The 20,953-nt window shown below is 41.6% G+C and overlaps 1 protein-coding gene across 1 annotated transcript in view; it reads left to right on the plus strand.

The window, feature by feature from the left end:
• Window positions 1–20,953, plus strand: part of LOC139378792 (protein Shroom4-like) — a 90,458-nt gene that overhangs the window by 18,050 nt on the left and 51,455 nt on the right. Inside the window, exon 2 of the mRNA XM_071121293.1 lies at window positions 9,147–9,298. Coding sequence (XP_070977394.1) covers window positions 9,147–9,298 — 152 coding nt within the window. The remainder of the gene's footprint in view (window positions 1–9,146; window positions 9,299–20,953) is intronic.

A 20,953-nucleotide genomic window follows, 5' to 3' on the forward strand; every position in this document is an offset into this window, starting at 1 on the left:
TCCAGTAATTCTACAGCACCCGGGAGGGCCAAGAAGATCATCAAGGACTTCAGCCACCTGAGCCACGACCTGTTGCAGGTCTCAAAGCTGAGAGAAATTCTTTTTATCAGTCTCTCGATCTCCAGGTCATCGGACTGTTAAACCGTCCATAGGGCAGTAGTCTCAATGTACATAGTCATTGAACACTGGCCACTTTTTATTTATTTATCTGTGCTCCAGTATTCTCTTAGGGAGTTCATCCCCATGAGAAGGACTGTCACCAGGAAGGTATACATTTCACTAATTGTGGTTGCCCTCCTCCACTCCTGGCTCTCTTCTGTAGCTCCAATGCATAGCTATTGGTCTCTACTATGTCTCCCACCAGCTCCTCTGTCAGAAACATCTTGAAGCACTCTGCCTCAGATGGAAATGGCAAGGAGCGTCCAGACTGGGACTCATCAAAGCAAACAGCAGGGCCAGGAGGGGTGAAATGGCTGGCAGTTTTCCAGCTACCACAGAACATTTTGCATTTGTGAGTTGTCTCATTTTGAAAGACATCCTACAGTTTAGGATTTTACATACATAAACAACAACACTGAATGGCTCAGAGTGGAAGTCAGAGGTTACATGATTGACTGCCTGCATGCGCCATTTGTATCAATAAATCACTATCAGAAAATATTTTGTGTGGTAATTATTGAAATATGTACTGTTTTATTTACATGTTTTTCAAGTACCAGTGATAAATCATGCATTCCTAATCATCGTTGGATTACTTTCGATTTCTAGAAAGTGTTTTACTCAATTATTTTGATCAATGGTGAGCTCACCCGTGCTGATTAATTACAGTGCCTTGCGAAAGTATTCGGCCCCCTTGAACTTTGCAACCTTTTGCCACATTTCAGGCTTCAAACATAAAGATATAAAGCTGTATTTTTTTGTGAAGAATCAAAAACAAGTGGGACACAATCATGAAGTGGAACGACATTTATTGGATATTTCAAACTTTTTTAACAAATCAAAAATTGAAAAATTGGGCGTGCAAAATTATTCAGCCCCTTTACTTTCAGTGCAGCAAACTCTCTCCAGAAGTTCAGTGAGGATCTCTGAATGATCCAATGTTGACCTAAATGACTAATGATGATAAATACAATCCACCTGTGTGTAATAAAGTCTCCGTATAAATGCACCTGCACTGTGATAGTCTCAGAGGTCCGTTAAAAGCGCAGAGAACATCATGAAGAACAAGGAACATACCAGGCAGGTCCGAGATACTGTTGTGAAGAAGTTTAAAGCCGGATTTGGATACAAAAAGATTTCCCAAGCTTTAAACATCCCAAGGAGCACTGTGCAAGCGATAATATTGAAATGGAAGGAGTATCAGACCACTGCAAATCTACCAAGACCTGGCCGTCCCTCTAAACTTTCAGCTCATACAAGGAGAAGACTGATCAGAGATGCAGCCAAGAGGCCCATGATCACTCTGGATGAACTGCAGAAATCTACAGCTGAGGTTGGAGACTCTGTCCATAGGACAACAATCAGTATATTATTATATATATTATATATTGCACAAATCTGGCCTTTATGGAAGAGTGGCAAGAAGAAAGCCATTTCTTAAAGATATCCATAAAAAGTGTCGTTTAAAGTTTGCCACAAGCCACCTGGGAGACACACCAAACATGTGGAAGAAGGTGCTCTGGTCAGATGAAACCAAAATTGAACTTTTTGGCAACAATGCAAAACGTTATGTTTGGTGTAAAAGCAACACAGCTCATCACTCTGAACACACCATCCCCACTGTCAAACATGGTGGTGGCAGCATCATGGTTTGGGCCTGCTTTTCTTCAGCAGGGACAGGGAAGATGGTTAAAATTGATGGGAAGATGGATGGAGCCAAATACAGGACCATTCTGGAAGAAAACCTGATGGAGTCTGCAAAAGACCTGAGACTGGGACAGAGATTTGTCTTCCAACAAGACAATGATCCAAAACATAAAGCAAAATCTACAATGGAATGGTTCAAAAATAAACATATCCAGGTGTTAGAATGGCCAAGTCAAAGTCCAGACCTGAATCCAATCGAGAATCTGTGGAAAGAACTGAAAACTGCTGTTCACAAATGCTCTCCATCCAATCTCACTAAGCTCGAGCTGTTTTGCAAGGAGGAATGGGAAAAAATGTCAGTCTCTCGATGTGCAAAACTGATAGACATACCCCAAGCGACTTACAGCTGTAATCGCAGCAAAAGGTGGCGCTACAAGGTATTAACTTAAGGGGGCTGAATCATTTTGCACGCCCAATTTTTCAGTTTTTGATTTGTTAAAAAAGTTTGAAATATCCAATAAATGTCGTTCCACTTCATGATTGTGTCCCACTTGTTGTTGATTCGTCACAAAACAATACAGTTTTATATCTTTATGTTTGAAGCCTGAAATGTGGCAAAAGGTTGCAAAGTTCAAGGGGGCCGAATACTTTCGCAAGGCACTGTATAAATAATAATTGCTATTAGCTAATTCATATTGTAGTTTATGTCAGCCAAGAGTTATAAAATAGGACCTAGGACCGCTTGTTTTGCATCAATCTTTCCTCAGTTAGCGCTAGGACAAATGTAGCCTACATTTTTCCGGTTTGAATGATTGTGTTATGCTGTCTCTACTTCTGTGAATGTCTGAACATTGCATCCAAAAATAAACTGCTCATATTCTAGACATAACTTGTAAGGACTGTTTGTGTAAATAGTTTCTGAAAAAAGTGTGGCCAGCTCAAATGCAGATTGTTGCGTCATTCGAAACTGGCCTTTCTAAATAAGCGTTCTAATCACACGGGTGTGATCGTATGCTTCAGGGAACACTCTAGAACGATCACACCCGTGTGATGGTACGTGTGGAATGGTTAATTTAATACAATTAAAATGCAGGTTTTAATAAAACAAAATGTGGAAAAGATCAAGGGGTGTGAATACTTTCGGATGTCACTGTATAAATGCTGATATCATAGATTGTCAACCCTTACATCCATAGCTCTGTCCTTGAATTTGAGAGTGGTTATATTTCTTCAGCCCAATCTTTCAGCTATATAATGAAACAGTGGTTGGGAAAAGGTGTTATTGTTTTAACTGCTGATTGCCATTTTAATGGACCGTCACATGTACTCACATAGAAACACTATTTGGGCTTTCTCTTCTGTTAATGATTCTTTCTTTGCAGTAGATCATTCTGGGCTAAAGAACTAGAAAGCACAAACTCACTTTGCAGAAAAGATTGCCCACCCCTTTGCTTGGTGCCATTACACCTGATTCAACTAAGCACTTTGATCAGGGGTCTCACTGCTGGGTTAGGAGAGAACCTTGTGGCTCTCAGTATACTGATGTAAGTCCTTGTTAACCGGCAGACAGAAAAAGTCCCATATTGTCTTATGACCGTCATGGGAATACCCTTTTGGCACAATGGTGGGCACACTGCCACCAGACACACACAGACAGACAGACCCGTTTATTAATAGAGCATTGATGGCTGACCTCAGGCCCTGTGGACTGACGGGGACAGTGTGTGTTCGGAGAAGGGGCATTCTTCTCTCCTCAGCCTGGCATGACTTCACCCTGCCTGGGCAAATATCACCATGGCACTGCCCTCTACACACATGCAGGAATGCACACACACATGCAGGCACTCACTCACTCCCACACATGCGCACATATACATACACACACAGTTAATGTCATCGCACGAGGTATTGCGCTTGAATCACTCCAGTTTCAATAAATGATGTTAAACTGTACTAACTTAAGCAATGACATTGACACATGGGGCGTGTACTTAACCTATAAAAAGAAAGTTAAGAGCACACGTTTCAGAAATGTGAACAGTGTGATTCTTGATCATGCAGACCAATTTGGAATTCACAGTAATATTTCTTATAAGAACCAGAAGTGATGGAGTTAATCTTTCTTCTACTTTAAGCCAGGTGAGACTTGCATGCATCTTGTTGATATTAGCACTGTTTTAGTGGTGTGCGGGCCAGCTCTTTGTTCAGCAGCAAATGCATGCAATTGCTAATCACCCATCCGCCCGACTATGTATGAAAATTTGAGGCCAGCACCTGACCCTAACCTGCTAATATAGAAAACGCTTTGTAGGCTACAGTTAGAGACGGCAGGATATTATTATTTTTTTTACAGGGTGTACAGGATTTTTTGTTGTTGCCTGATTTAGATATGTTTCTGTTTTATAATTTCCTACGTTTTGGTAGGCTATTTGTTAGTCAACGTGTCTATAATTAGATACATGCAGCTTCTCTCTGGTCATTAGGCTATAAAATGCATTCAGAAAGTATTCGGACTCCTTGACTTTTTCCACATTTTTGTTTTTCCTCATCAATCTACACACAATGACAAAGTGAAAACAGGTTTTTAGAAATTTTAAATAAAAAGCATTTATTTACATAAATATTCCGACCCTTCGCTATGAGACACGAAATTGAGCTCAGGTGCATCCTGTTTCCATTGATCATTCTTGATGTTTCTACAACTTGATTGGAGTCCACCTGTGGTCAATTCAATTGATTGGATATTATTTGTAAAGACACACACCCCTGGCTATATAAGGTCCTACAGTTGACAGTGCATGTCAGAGCAAAAACCAAGCCATGAGGTTGAAGGAATCATCTGTAGAGCGCAGAGACAGGATTGTGTCGAGGAACAGATCTGGGGAAGGGTACCAAACAATGTCTGCAGCATTTATGGTCAGCAATAGCACAGTTGCCTCCATCATTCTTAAATGTAAGAAGTTTGAATCCACTAAGACTTCACCTTCCAGCAGGATAAAGACCCTAAGCACACAGCCAAGACAACGTAGGAAAATAAGGTATAAGGTATACCGCCGAGCCCTAAAACACACGTTTTTATTGTCACCTACACTGGATAGGTGCAGTGAAATGTGTTGTTTTACAGGGTCAACCATAGAAGTACAGTGCCCCTGGACCAATTAGGTTTAAGTCCCTTGCTCAAGTGCATGTCAGGCAGATTGTTCACGATGTCGGCTTGGGTGTTCGAACCAGCGACCTTTCGGTTACTGGCCCAATACTCTAACTGCTAGGCTACCTGCCACACACACCTCAACTGCCTCTCTCTCACTATGGGGGTAACGTCAGCATTAACGGTTAACCCAAGGAGTGTGTATGTGTGTTTGGCTGGGCAGGGTTAGGTTAGGTTGGGTTGGGTTGACAGGGTTGGACTCCAGAGTCGGACAAGAAAAATGAATGGTGTCGTGGTGTGTGTGTGATTGCAACCATAAAATCAGACCGTGCATAAAATCAGACCGTATTCAGATATCTTGACATTTTCCACATTTTGTTACGTTACAGCCTTATTCGAAAATCTACACACAATACCCCATAATGACAATTTTTTGTAAATAATAATAAAATGAAAAACGGATACCTTATTTGCATAAGAATTTAGAACCTTTGCTATGAGACTCGAAATTGACCACAGGTGCATCCTGTTTCCATTGATCATCCTTGATATTTCTACAACTTGTTTCCACCTGTGGTAAATTCAATTGATTTTACATTATTTGGAAAGGCACACACCTGGCTATATGGAGATGAGAGAACATTCCAGATGGACAACCATCTCTACAGCACTTCACCAATCAGGCCTTTATGGCCAGACAGAAGCCACTCAGAAAAAGGCACATGACAGCCCCCTTGGAGTTTGCCAAAAGACACTTAAAGGACTCTCCAAACCTGAGAAACAAGATTCTCTGGTCTGATGAAACCAAGATTGATCTATTTGGCCTGAATGCCATGCGTCATGTCTGGAGGAAACATGGCACCATCCCTACGGTGAAGCATGGTGGTGGCAGCATCATGCTGTGGGGATGTTTTTCAGCAGCAGAGACTGGGAGACTAGTCAGGATCGATGCAAAGATGAATGGAGCAAATTACAGAGATCCTTGATTGAAATCTGCTCCAGAGCTCTCAGGACCTCTAGGGCGACGGTTCACCTTCCAAAAGGACAACAACACTGAGCACATAGCAAAGACAATGCAGGAGTAGTCTCTGAAATATCCTTGAGTGGCCCAGCCATGGCCTGAACTTGAACCCGATCAAACAGACCTGAAAATAGCTGTGCAGTGACTCTCCCAATCCAACCTGAGAGCTTGAAAGTATCAGCAGAGAAGATTGGGAGAAACTCCACAAATGTGCCAAGCTTGTAGCTTCATACCCAAGAAGACTCGGCTGTAATCTCTGACAAAGGGCCTTCAAAGTACTGAGTAAAGGGTCTGAACACTTACAGTGGGGCAAAAAAGTATTTAGTCAGCCACCAATTGTGCAAGTTCTCCCACTTGAAAATCATAGGCCTCTCTCATCTTTTTATCATAGGTACACTTCAACTCTGACAGACAAAATGAGAAAAAAAAATCCAGAAAATCACATTGTAGGATTTTTTATGAATTTATTTGCAAATTATGGAGGAAAATAAATACTTGGTCACCTACAAACAAACAAGATTTCTGGCTCTCACAGACCTGTAACTTCTTCTTTAAGAGGCTCCTCTGTCCTCCACTCGTTACCTGTATTAATGGCACCTGTTTGAACTTGTTATCAGTATAAAAGACACCTGTTCACAACCTCAAACAGTCACACTCCAAACTCCACTATGGCCAAGACCAAAGAGCTGTCATAGGACACTAGAAACAAAATTGTAGACCTGCACCAGGCTAGGAAGACTGAATCTGCAATAGGTAAGCAGCTTGGTTTGAAGAAATCAACTGTGGGAGCAATTATTAGGAAATGGAAGACATACAAGACCACTGGTAATCTCCCTCGATCTGGGGCTCCACGCAAGATCTCACCCAGTGGGGTCAAAATTATCACAAGAACGGTGAGCAAAAATCCCAGAACTACACGGGGGGACATAGTTAATGACCTGCAGAGAGCTGGGACCAAAGTAACAAAGCATACCATCAGTAACACACTACGCCGCCAGGGACTCAAATCCTGCAGTGCCAGACGTGTCCCCCTGCTTAAGCCAGTACATGTCCAGGCCCGTCTGAAGTTTGCTAGAGAGCATTTGGATGATCCAGAAGAAGATTGGGAGAATGTCATATGGTCAGATGAAACCAAAATATAACTTTTTGGTAACTCAACTCGTTGTGTTTGGAGGAAAAGAATGCTGAGTTGCATCCAAAGAACACCTTACCTACTGTGAAGCATGGGGGTGGAAACATCATGCTTTGGGGATGTTTTTCTGCAACGGGACCAGGACGACTGATCCGTGTAAAGGAAAGAATGAATGGGGCCATGTATCGTGAGATTTTGAGTGAAAACCTCCTTCCATCAGCAAGGGCTTTGAAGAGGAAACGTGGCTGGGTCTTTCAGCATGACAATGATCCCAAACACACCGCCCAGGCAACGAAGGAGTGGCTTCATAAGAAGCATTTCAAGGTGCTGGAGTGGCCTAGCCAGTCTCCAGATCTCAACCCCATAGAAAATCTTTGGAGGGAGTTGAAAGTCAGTGTTGCCCAGCAACAGCCCCAAAACATCACTGCTCTAGAGGAGATCTGTATGGAGGAATGGGCTAAAATACCAGCAACAGTGTGTGAAAACCTTGTGAAGACTTACAGAAAACGTTTGACTTCTGTCGTTGCCAAGAAATGGTATATAACAAAGTATTGAGATAACAAAAGTTTATTGACCAAATACTTATTTTCCACCACAATTTGCAAATAAATTCATAAAAAATCCTACAATGTGATTTTCTGGATTTTTTTTCTCATTTTGTCTGTCATAGTTGAAGTGTACCTATGATGAAAATTACAGGCCTCTCTCATCTTTTTAAGTGGGAGAACTTGCACAATTGGTGTCTAACTAAATACTTTTTTGCCCCACTGTATGTGATATGGGCAGCAGGGTAGCCTAGGGGTTAGAGTATTGGACTAGTTACCGGAAGGTTGCAAGTTCAAACCCCCGAGCTGACAAGGTACAAATCTGTCGATCTGCCCCTGAACAGGCAGTTAAACCACCGTCATTGAAAATATGAATTTGTTCTTAACTGACTTCCCTAGTTAAATAACGGTAAAATAATATTTGTTTTTTTCAAAACTTTTTTATATTTTATTATGGGGTGTGTGTGTAGATTGAAGGCCAGCATCCCGGAGTCGCCCCTTCACTGTTGACATTAAGACTGGAGTTTTGCGGGTACTATTTAAAGAAGCTGCCAGTTGAGGACTTGTGATGCTTATGATTCTCAACCTAGACACTCTAATGTACTTGTCCTTTTGCTCAGTTGTGCACCGGGGCCTCTCACTCCTTTTTCTATTCTGGTTAGAGACAGTTTGGACTGTTCTGTGAAGGGAGTAGTACACAGCTTTGTACGAGATCTTCAGTTTCTTGGCAATTTCTCGCATGGAATAGCCTTTAATTAATTTAATGGGTTTCAGAAGAAAGGCTTTGCTTCTGGCCATTTTGAGCCTGTATCAAACCTATAAATGCTGATGCTCCAGATTCTCAACTAGTCTAAAGAAGGTCAGTTTTATTGCTTATTTAATCAGAACAACAGTTTTCAGCTGTACTAATGTAATTGCAAAAGGGTTTTGTAATGATCAATTAGCCTTGTAAAATGATAAACTTGGATTAGCCAACACAACGTGCCATTGAAACACAGGAGTGATGGTTGCTGATAATAGGCCTCTGTAAGTCTATTTAGATATTCCATAAAAAAATCTGCCGTTTACAGCTACAATAGTCATTTACAACATTAACAATGTCTACACTGTATTTCTGATCAAGTGAATGTTAGTTTAATAGATTTTTTTTACATTTTACTAAGTGACCCCAAACTTTTGAACGGTAGTGTACTTACTGCTAACCAGAGGAGAATCTCTCAATGACCACCGAATGAGAAAGCGGAATGTAGCAATGAGAATGTTTGTCACTTGGCTGTTTGTTCCAAAATGTTTTGTACCGAGCATAGTTTCCATAGGGACAGTGACCTACTTAGAATGGAAGACTGGGCCTATATCCGAATGGTACCCTTATGGGCCTGGTCAAAAGTAGTTCACTATAGGGATTAGGGTGCTATTTTAGATGTAGCCTGAAAGGACACAGTGTGTGTGTTTGTGTGTGCATGTTTTTTAACCCCCACCTCTCTCTCCCTACAGATCGAGGAAGGTGGTAAGGCAGAACAATGTAAGAAGCTGAGAGTGGGTGATGAACTGGTGAATATAAACGGATCAGCCCTCTACGGTTCAAGACAGGAAGCTCTTATACTCATCAAGGGATCCTACCGGATACTAAAGATCACCGTATGCAGGTAGGAATTGACAGACCATATGTATGTGTGACAGTGTATTGTCTGGAGATTGTGTGTGTGTGTGTGTGTGAACAGATAAGGGAAATGTAACAAGAGGTGAGAGATGCACCCATATTGTGATTTTTGTGGTTCACCCAGATTGTAATTTTTGTGGTGTGTCCCATCCTATCTTCAAATGCGTGTAAAATACCTCAGACTTGGTGATTGAGTGTCTACAAAATTGTCTACAAAATTACTAACAAGTCAAATAAGATTTTTATTTTTTAACTATGTTTATTTTGGAATTAACAGAGCTCTACCAGGCGGTTGAGAAGTCAAGAGGGTCATACCAGCAAATTGCATAGCATTTTTATTCATCTCAACAATATTACAAACATTACTTTTGGTCTGCTTCAATGGTTTTTATAGATACGTCCTCATTTAACAATGCTTACCTATGTCAAATGTTAATATTTTATGGTCATTCTGTATTATATTTGAAATTAATACCTTTTCAGGCAGGGCGTGGTGCAATGTTCCATTTCAAATGATCCAGGTTCTTCCACCATGTTTCCCACATGTTCAGACTACATTGAGAGACAGTTGACAAAGTGCAGTTTTGTATTACTATTATAGGCATTATTTTATAGTTGACATTAAGTCTGAATATTGAATAATTGACCCCCATGGCTCATGAATTTATGTTGTATAATATAGTTTGTTGTCAACAATTAATATTTTTCACCAAAATAAGTATTTTTAATCAAAAATATTAATATACCCTATGTTTTTGCACAGGACATCACAAACACAGATCCGCTTTAATATTTCAGATAGATTGTGGCTTCTAGATTGTGTAATTGTCTGGATTTCCAATCCCCCATTTATTTGTTTTGTAAATACAATGCATTCGGAAAGTATTCAGATCTCTTGACTTTTCCTCATTTTGTTACGCTACAGTCTTATTCTAAAATGGATTACATTTGGGATTTTCTTCCTCAATCTACACACAATACCTTGTAATGACAAAGCAAAACAGGTTTTTAGACATTTTTGTAAACGTTGAAATACCTTATTTACATAACTATTCAGACTGCAGGATAATAACTAAAACATTAGGCCAAATATACACTGCCATAAAGGCCTGATTGGTGGAGTGCTGCAGAGATGGTTGTCCTTCTGGAAGGTTCTCCCATCTCCGCAGAGGAACTCTGGAGCTCTGTCAGAATGACCATTGAGTTCTTTGTCACCTCCCTGAACAAGGCCCCCCCCCAATTGCTCAGTTTGGTCGGGTGGCCAGCTCTTGGAAGAGTCTTGCTGGTTCCAACCTTCTACTATTTAAGAATTATGGAGGCCACTGTTCTTGGGGACCTTAGTTATATTTTGTTTGTTTTTAGTCCCAGCTACACTCAACCCCTCGCATCCAGTTTTGTCATATATTTTTCCACTGTGCTGTTTCACAAAAGTTATAAGCCTTTCTTTTCTCAGTAAATGAAAGATAAACACTAAGTGTTATTATATTATTGATTGATTTGACTATGACTTTTCAAACCCAGCAGTGCTATTTGCAGAGTTAGTTTCAAGTAAATATTTTTCAGCCATTCCTGAACCTGTGACCAAAAACAAGCTACGTATAGGCAGTACCAAAACAAGTGATCTAATGATTCTGTCTTATCGCAGTAAAATCAGCAGAGCTGGGATGGTTGTATCATATATATATATATATATATATATATATATATATATATAATATATATATATATATATATATATATATATATATATATATATATATATATATATATATATATATATATATATATATATATATATATATATACACACACACACACACTACCGTTCAAAAGTTTGGGGTCACTTAGAAATGTCCTTGTTTCTGAAAGAAAAGCAAAAGAAAATTGTCCATTAAAATAACATATAATTGATCAGAAATACAGTGTAGACATTGTTAATGTTGTAAATGACTATTGTAGCTGAAAACGTCTGACTTTAATGGAATATCTACATTGGCGTACAGAGGCCCATAATCAGCAACCATCACTCCTGTGTTCCCAATGGCACGTTGTGTTAGCTAATCTTACTTACTGACTTTTTATTGTCCCTATAGGGACATTTTGTTGCAGTGTCATGTACACAATTAATCCAAGTTTATAATTTTAAAATTCTTAACTGATGATTAGAAAACCCTTTTGCAATTATGTTAGCACATCTGAAAACTGTTGTTCTGATTAAAGTAGCAATAAAATTGGCCTTCTTTAGACTAGTTGAGTATCTGGAGCATCAGCATTTGTGGGTTTGATTACAGGTTCAAAATGGCCAGAAACAAAGAACTTCTGAAACTCGTCAGTCTATTGGCATTTTGCTTGTTTGATTGCCTTGCGTATGAAATGACTACACTGTTTGTATTCTGCAATTTTCCCAGTCACCTTGCGGTGGTAGGTGATTTCAGTTCTGCGAGAATGCTGCCATCTATCCACAGTTTCTGGTTAGGGTACCGTGGGTACAACAGCTCCTATACACTTCCTTATAAACTCACTCACCGAAACAGCGTATAAGTCGACATTATTCTCTGAGGCTACATGGCTAATCTGAGCTATCCGTACTTCTCCCTTCGCAGAACAGCGCAAACTGGCTCTAACCAGAATAGAAAGAGGAGTGGGAGGCCCCAGTGCACAACTGCGCAAGATGACAAGTACATTCTAGTGTCTAGTTTGAGAAACAGACGCCTCACAGGGTCTTACCATTTCGTGACATTATGCTCACGCTGTCGGTCACGCTGGTCTGTATTTAAATTGCAACCATTTCAACGTGTAGCCACCTTTCCGTGCTTTCTGGTCTGGCACAGTCTAAACATTTGTGATGTCTGGCTCAACATCTTCCGCCTGCTTGGTCTCAATGGTTGATTATTCAGGGTTCAGCTCCTGACCATTTTACACTCCAGTAGCAGCCCAGTAATGTACTGGTCTGTATTTAAATTGCATTAGCAGTTCTTTTTATGCACTCGCCCTGGGCCTTGGAGGGCGGTTCCATCACGTTGCCTCAATGTCTGTGTTCATGTGGTGTGGTTAATGACTTGGTAAATGTTTATATATAAAAATATTGTCATTTTCATATTTAATCATCTAAGTTTTAAAATGTTTCTATGTAAATCTGATAACTGGGACGTATACATTTGTAGAGTTAGTTATACCATCCTTAACCTTTTTGGGATAGGGGGCAGCATTTTCACTTTTGGATGAATAGTGTGCCCAGAGTGAACTGCCTCCTACTCTGTCCCAGATGCTAATATATGCATATTATTAGTATTGGATAGAAAACACTCTGAAGTTTCTAAAACTGTTAGAATGATGTCTGTGAGTATAACAGAACTCATATGGCAGGCGAAAACCTGAGAAAAATTCAACCAGGAAGTGGGACATCTGAGGTTTGTAGTTTTTCAAAGCTTGGCCTACCGAATACACATTGAGATATGGATGAGGTTGCACTTCCTAGTGCTTCCACTAGATGTCAATTGTCTTTAGAAACTGGTTTGAGGATTCTACTATATAGGAGGGGCTCATGAGACCTCTGAGTCAGTGGTCTGGCAGAGAGCTCCCGACAGAGTTACCTCTCGTTCCAGTGCTTTTCTGAAGACAAAGGAATTCTCCAGTTGGAACATTGATGTTTTATGTTAAAAACATCCTATCGATTGATTCCATACATCGTTTGATATGTTTCTGAAGAACTGTAACAGAACCTTTTGAGTTTTTGTCTGGATGAAGTGCCTGCGCCTGGGCTGAACACGCTAACAACAAGTCGCTATTTGGACATAAATTACGGACTTTATGGAACAAATCAGTCATTTATTGTCGACCTGGTAGTGCCTTCTGATGACGATCATCAAAGGTACAGTGCCTTGCGAAAGTATTCGGCCCCCTTGAACTTTGCGACCTTTTGCCACATTTCAGGCTTCAAACATAAAGATATAAAACTGTATTTTTTTTGTGAAGAATCAACAACAAGTGGGACACAATCATGAAGTGGAACGACATTTATTGGATATTTCAAACTTTTTTAACAAATCAAAAATTGAAAAATTGGGCGTGCAAAATTATTCAGCCCCTTTACTTTCAGTGCAGCAAACTCTCTCCAAAAGTTCAGTGAGGATCTCTGAATGATCCAATGTTGACCTAAATGACTAATGATGATAAATACAATCCACCTGTGTGTAATCAACTCTCCGTATAAATGCACCTGCACTGTGATAGTCTCAGAGGTCCGTTAAAAGCGCAGAGAGCATCATGAAGAACAAGGAACACACCAGGCAGGTCTGAGATACTGTTGTGAAGAAGTTTAAAGCCGGATTTGGATACAAAAATATTTCCCAAGCTTTAAACATCCCAAGGAGCACTGTGCAAGCGATAATATTGAAATGGAAGGAGTATCAGACCACTGCAAATCTACCAAGACCTGGCCGTCCCTCTAAACTTTCAGCTCATACAAGGAGAAGACTGATCAGAGATGCAGCCAAGAGGCCCATGATCACTCTGGATGAACTGCAGAGATCTACAGCTAAGGTGGGAGACTCTGTCCATATGACAACAATCAGTCGTATATTGCACAAATCTGGCCTTTATGGAAGAGTGGCAAGAAGAAAGCCATTTCTTAAAGATATCCATAAAAAGTGTATTTTAAAGTTTGCCACAAGCCACCTGGGAGACACACCAAACATGTGGAAGAAGGTGCTCTGGTCAGATGAAACCAAAATTGAACGTTTTGGCAACAATGCAAAACGTTATGTTTGGCGTAAAAGCAACACAGCTGAACACACCATCCCCACTGTCAAACATGGTGGTGGCAGCATCATGGTTTGGGCCTGCTTTTCTTCAGCAGGGACAGGGAAGATGGTTAAAATTGATGGGAAAATGGATGGAGCCAAATACAGGACCATTCTGGAAGAAAACCTGATGGAGTCTGCAAAAGACCTGAGACTGGGACGGAGATTTGTCTTCCAACAAGACAATGATCCAAAACATAAAGCAAAATCTACAATGGAATGGTTCAAAAATAAACATATCCAGGTGTTAGAATGGCCAAGTCAAAGTCCAGACCTGAATCCAATCGAGAATCTGTGGAAAGAACTGAAAACTGCTGTTCACAAATGCTCTCCATCCAACCTCACTGAGCTCAAGCTGTTTTGCAAGGAGGAATGGGAAAAAAATTCAGTCTCTCGATGTGCAAAACTGATAGAGACATACCCCAAGCGACTTACAGCTGTAATCGCAGCAAAAGGTGGCGCTACAAAGTATTAACTTAAGGGGGCTGAATAATTTTGCACGCCCAGTTTTTCAGTTTTTGATTTGTTAAAAAAGTTCAAAATATCCAATAAATGTCGTTCCACTTCATGATTGTGTCCCACTTGTTGTTGATTCTTCACAAGAAAATACAGTTTTATATCTTTATGTTTGAAGCCTGAAATGTGGCAAAAGGTCGCAAAGTTCAAGGGGGCCGAATACTTTCGCAAGGCACTGTAAGTGAATATTTATGGTGTTATTTCTAACTTCTGTTGACTCCAAAATGGCGGATATTTCTCTGGCTGTTTTGGGCTCTGAGCGCCGTTCTCAGATGCTGATTAAGTTTTTTTTTAAATCTGACACAGCTGTTGCATTACGGAGAAGTCTATCTTTAATTCTGTGAATAACACTTGTATCTTTTATCAATGTTTATTATGAGTATTTCTGCAAAATTACCGGATATTTTGGAATCAAAACATTACTGCATGTATGACGCCAATGTAAACTGAGATTTTTGGATATAAATATGTACATTATTGAACAAAACATACATGTATTGTGTAACATGATGTCCTATGATCTGATGAAGATCATAAAAGGTTAATAATTAATTGTATCTTTTTTTTGTGACTCCTATCTTTGGCTGGAAAAATGACATGATGGGTAGATTAACAAGATGGTTATCTTTCATTTGCAGTATTGGACTTGTTAATGTGAAAGTTACATATTTAAAAAAAATATTTTTGAATTTCGAGCGCTGCCTTTTCAGCAGAAATGTTGTCAAGGGGTTCCGCTAGCGGAAAGGTTAAAAACGTCTTAAGGATCCACCCTTTTTTTAAATTTTCACCTAAAATTACATACTTAAATTTAACTGCCTGTAACTCAATGAACTACTGCATATCTATTCAAAATGTTGTATCAAGCCTACCCAAATGTGCCTAATTGGTTTGTTCATAATTGTGCACTCTCCTTTAACAATAGCATGGTATTATTTTACTGTAATAGCTACTGTAAAATGGTTGAGGACATTGGGCCTCTGTAGATATTCTATAAAAAAATCAGCCGTTTCTAGCTACAATAGTCATTTACAACATTAACAATTTCTACACTTTATTTTTGATCTATTTTATGTTATTTTAATTGGTTGCTATTTTATTGGTTGCAAGAATTGTGTATAATAATTTAAATTGAAAAAACTTGTTTTTGAATCCAGTGTCGTTTTGTGTATCAGTTCATAGACTATGTGCCATGGAATTGGTACATCAAATCTCCTCCCAACTATTTTGAAACCTGTATGGTGCAGCGGTAACTTTATTTTGGTCCTGAAATGAAACCGGTATAGTTTTTTTATTTGTCACAATTTTCTATCTTCTCTGGGATAGGTGGCAGTATTTTCACGTCCAGAGGAAAAGCATGTCCAAAGTAAACTACCTACTACTCCGGCCCAGAAGCTAAGATATGCATATTATTAGTAGGTTTAGTTAGGAAACACTCTGAAGTTTCCACAACCGGCACTGGCGGCGCTGGGCAGACTGACGGCACTGGCGGCGCTGGGCAGACTGGCGGCACTGACGGCGCTGGGCAGACTGGCGGCACTGGCGGCGCTGGGCAGACTGGCGGTACTGGCGGCGCTGGGCAGACTGGCGGCACTGGCGGCGCTGGGCAGACTGGCGGCACTGGAAGAGTCTGGCTGACTGGCAGATCTGGAAGAGTCTGGCTTACTGGCAGATCTGGAAGAGTCTGGCTGACTGGCGGATCTGGAAGAGTCTGGCTGACTGGCGGATCTGGAAGAGTCTGGCTGACTGGCGGATCTGGAAGAGTCTGGTTGACTGGCGGATCTGGAAGAGTCCGGTTGACTGGCGGATCTGGAAGAGTCCGGTTGACTGGCGGATCTGGAAGAGTCCGGTTGACTGGCGGATCTGGAAGAGTCCGGCTGACTGGCGGATCTGGAAGAGTCCGGCTGACTGGCGGATCTGGAAGAGTCCGGCTGACTGGCGGATCTGGAAGAGTCCGGCTGACTGGCGGATCTGGAAGAGTCTGACTGACTGGCGGCTCTGGCTGCTCCACGCTGACTGGCGGCTCTGGCTGCTCCATGTAGGCTGACAGCTCTGGCGGCTTCTTACAGACTGGCAGCTCTGGCGGCTCCGTGCAGACTGGCAGCTCCTCGCAGACTGACAGCTCTGGCTGCTCCATGCAGACTGGCAGCTCTGGCTGCTCCATGCAGACTGACAGCTCTGGCTGCTCCATGCAGACTGACAGCTCTGGCTGCTCCATGCAGACTGACATCTCTAGCTGCTCCATGCAGACTGACAGCCCTGGCCGCTCCATGCAGACTGGCATCTCCGGCTGATTCATGCAGACTGACAGCTCTGGCTGCTCCATGCAGGCTGGCAGCTCCTTGCAGACTGACAGCTCTGGCTGCTCCATGCAGACTGGCAGTTCCGGCTGCTCCATGCAGACTGGCAGCTCTGACTGCTCCATGCAGACTGGCAGCTCTGGCTGCTTCATGTAGACTGGCAGCTCTGGCTGCTCCATGCAGGCTGACAGCTCTGGCTGCTCCATGTAGACTGGCAGCTCTGGCTGCGCTGAACAGGCGGGAGATTCCAACAGCGCTGTAGAGGAGGAAGGCTCTGGCAGCGCTGAACAGGCGGGAGACTCTGACAGCTCAGGAGAGGAGAAAGGCTCCGGCAGCGCTGGAGAGGCGAGGCGCACTGTAGACCTGATGCGTGGTGCTGGCACTGGTGGTACTGGGCTGAGGACACGCACAGGAAGCCTGGTGCGGGAAGCTGACACCGGAGGGCTGGTATGTGGAGGTGGCACAGGATGGGCTAGACCGTGAAGGCGTATTGGAGATCTTGAGAGCAGGGCTGGCACAGGACGTGCAAAGTTAGGGAGGTGCACAGGAGGCCTGGTGCGTGAGGCTGGCACCATCTTCACCAGCCGACTACCACGCACCTCAGGACGAGTATGAATCACTGACCCAGGTGCCATCAAATCCCCGACACGCTCCGTCGGGCGAATTCCATGCTTAACGCACCAACACAGCGACTCCCTCATTTCTCTCTCCTCCAATTTCCCCATGAACTCCTTCACAGTCTCTGCTTCGCTCACCTCCAACACCGGCTCTGGTTCTGGTCTCCTCCTTGGCTCCTCACGATAAACAGGGAGAGTTGGCTCAGGTCTGACTCCTGACTCTGCCACACTCTCCCTGAGCCCCCCCCCCCAAGACATTTTTGGGGCTGACTCTCGGGCTTCCTTCCGCGCCGCCGTGTTTGCTTCGCCAACCTCATTCTCCGATAACCCTCCGCGCACTGCTCCATCGAATCCCAGGCGGGCTCCGGCACTCTCCCTGGGTCGACCGCCCACCTGTCTATCTCCTCCCAAGAAGCATAGTCCATACTGTACTCCTCTTTGGGCTGCCGGAGAATTTGGGCTGCCAGAATTCCTTATTACGTATCTCCTGCTGCCGCTGTTGCTTCTCCTGCTGCTCCTGCCTGTTGACACGCTGCTTGGTCCTGTTGTGGTGGGTGATTCTGTAACGATTCTCTTCTATCTCCTCCTCTGAGGAAGAGGTGGAACACGGATCGGACCAAAATGCAGCTGATTCATGATATTTTAATGAAGGAAAAAACTATACATGAAGAAACTACAAAATAATGAAATGTGAAAACTGAAACAGCCCTATCTGGTGCAAACACGAAGACAGGAACAATCACCCACAAAACCCAACACAAAACAGGCTACCTAAATATGGTTCCCAATCAGAGACAATGACTAACACCTGCCTCTGATTGAGAACCATATCAGGCCAAGCACAGAAATAGACAAACCAGACACACAACATAGAATGCCCACCCAGCTCACGTCCTGACCAACACTAAAACAAGGAAAACACATACGAACGATGGTCAGAACGTGACAATAGCTCAGAACGACAGTCACTTCATGGGTACCTTTTTGATAGAGGCGCGTAGCCAGAAAAGTAGCGTCAGTTTGTTTTGCTCCAGTATTAAACACAGATCATCCCATCTTCAATTTGATCGATTTATATACGTTTAGAAATACCTAAAGTTGTATTACAAAAGCAGTTTGAAATGTTTTGGCAAAGTTTACAGGTAACTTTTAAGATATTTTGTAGCGACGTTGCGTAAGTTGGAAGCTGTGTTTTTCTGGATCAAACGCGCCAAATAATTTGACACTTTGGATATATATTGACGGAATTAATCGAACAAAAGGACCATTTGTGATGTTTATGAGACATATGGTAGTGCCAACAAAAGAAGCTTGTCAAAGGTAAGGCATGAATTATATTTTTATTTCTGCGTTTTGTGTCGCGCCTGCTTAGTTGAAATATGCTACTCTCTCATTGTTTACTGTTGTGCTATCATCAGATAATAGCATCTTATGCTTTTGCCGAAAAGCCTTTTTGAAATATGGATTGACAACGAGTGTAGCTTTAATTTGCTATCTTGCATGTGTAATTTAATGAAAGTTAGATTTTTATAGAAATGTATTTGAATTTTGCGCTCTGCATTTCCCCCGCATGCGTCCTGCCTACCCCAGAGAGGTTAGCCCAACCCCTCCTTAGAGCTAGGGATCCCGCTAGCGCTCCCGCTAGCGGAACAACTTCCGGTGGAACTGGAGGGCGCGCAATTCAAATAAATATAGATTTTAAACATTTATGTACAAATAAGTCTCTCTGCACTGTCTGATTAACAGTAGCTATTACAGCGAAAACATGCCATGCGATTGTTTGAGGACAGCGCCCCACATCAAAATATTTTTCCACCGGCACAGGTTTCATACATTCACAAATAACGATTTAAATATTCACTTAGTTTTTGAAAATCTAACTCTGATTTGTCATCCAAAGAGTCCCAGCTATAACATGTAGTATTGTTTTGTAAGATAAAATCCTTCTTTACATCCCAAAAAGACAGTTTAGTTGGCACCATTGGTTTTAGTAATCCACTCATTCAACATGCAGAGAAAAGAATCCGAAAATCTACCCCTAAACTTTGTTTCAACAAGTCAAAAAATGTTTTTATTTACTTCTCAGATACCCTAAAATGTAATCAAACTATAATATTTCTTACGGAAAGAAGTATGTTCAATAGGAAACCGATTTTAGCAGGTGTGTAATTTCTTCAGGGCGCGCACAAACACAAATTTCCAAGACTGTGTCCTTCTGCTAAGACTGAGATTTCTTACTCATTTTTGAAGTTACAAGCCTGAAACCTTGAACATAGGCTGCTGACACCACGTGGAAGCCATATGAATTGCATCCAGGGATCTAATTCTCAATATGACTTTTCTCTTGCATATCTAAGAGGGTCTCTCAAAAAAATTAAATGTCCTACATTCTCCTACATCATCTTAACATTTCTACAAACTTCAAAGTTTTCTTTCCAATGGTACCAATTATATGCATATCATGGCTTCTGGGCCTGAGCTACATTCAGTTTACTTTGGGCACATCATTCAGACAGGAAGTGGAGAAAAAAGTGGCCTAGCCCTAAGTTAATTGACATCCACGTCTTCGTCGCCTTGGTCACTTTAATAAATGGAACACTCGTTACTTTAATAATGTTTACATATCTTGCATTACTCATCTCATATGCATATAACGTATTCTATACTATAAATTGCATCTTAGCCTATGCCGCTGATATTGCAGGCTAAAACCTGAGGAAAATCCAATCAGGAAGTGCCCCTGTTTTTGAAACCCTTCTGTTCCTATGCATGCCTAACCTTCATTTAAAGGGATATCAACCAGATTCCTTTTTCTCTGGCTTCCCTAAGGTGTCAACGGTCTTTAGACATAGTTTCAGGCTTTTAGTGAGTTTTTGCGCTACAGAGTAAAGCCGCCATTGCTCCTCCCGCTGTTATTGAAAAACCTACACACTCGGTTGATATTTTATCGAATATATATTTTAAAAACAACCTGAGGAATGATTATAAAAAACGTTTGACATGTTTCTGTGGACATTATGAAGACTATTTGGAATTTCCGTCTGCGTTGTCGTGACTGCTCTTTCCTGTGGATTTCTGAACATAACGCCACAAACAAACGGAAGTATTTTGGGTATAAAAATAATCTTTATGGAACAAAAGGAACATTTGTTGTGTAACTGGGAGTCTCGTGAGTGAAAACATCCGAAGATCATCAAAGGTAAACGGTTAATTTGATTGCTTTTCTGATTTTCGTGACCAAGCTTCCTGATGTAAGGGTACATAATGCTATGCTAGGCTATCGATAAACTTGCACAAACGCTTGGATTGCTTTCGCTGTAAAGCATCATTTCAAAATCTGACAGGACAGGTGGTTTAACAAAAGGCTAAACTGTGTTTTGCAATATTGCACTTGTGATTTCATGAATAT

This window comes from Oncorhynchus clarkii, chromosome 21 (genome assembly GCF_045791955.1).
Source record: "Oncorhynchus clarkii lewisi isolate Uvic-CL-2024 chromosome 21, UVic_Ocla_1.0, whole genome shotgun sequence".
NCBI lineage: Eukaryota > Metazoa > Chordata > Actinopteri > Salmoniformes > Salmonidae > Oncorhynchus > Oncorhynchus clarkii.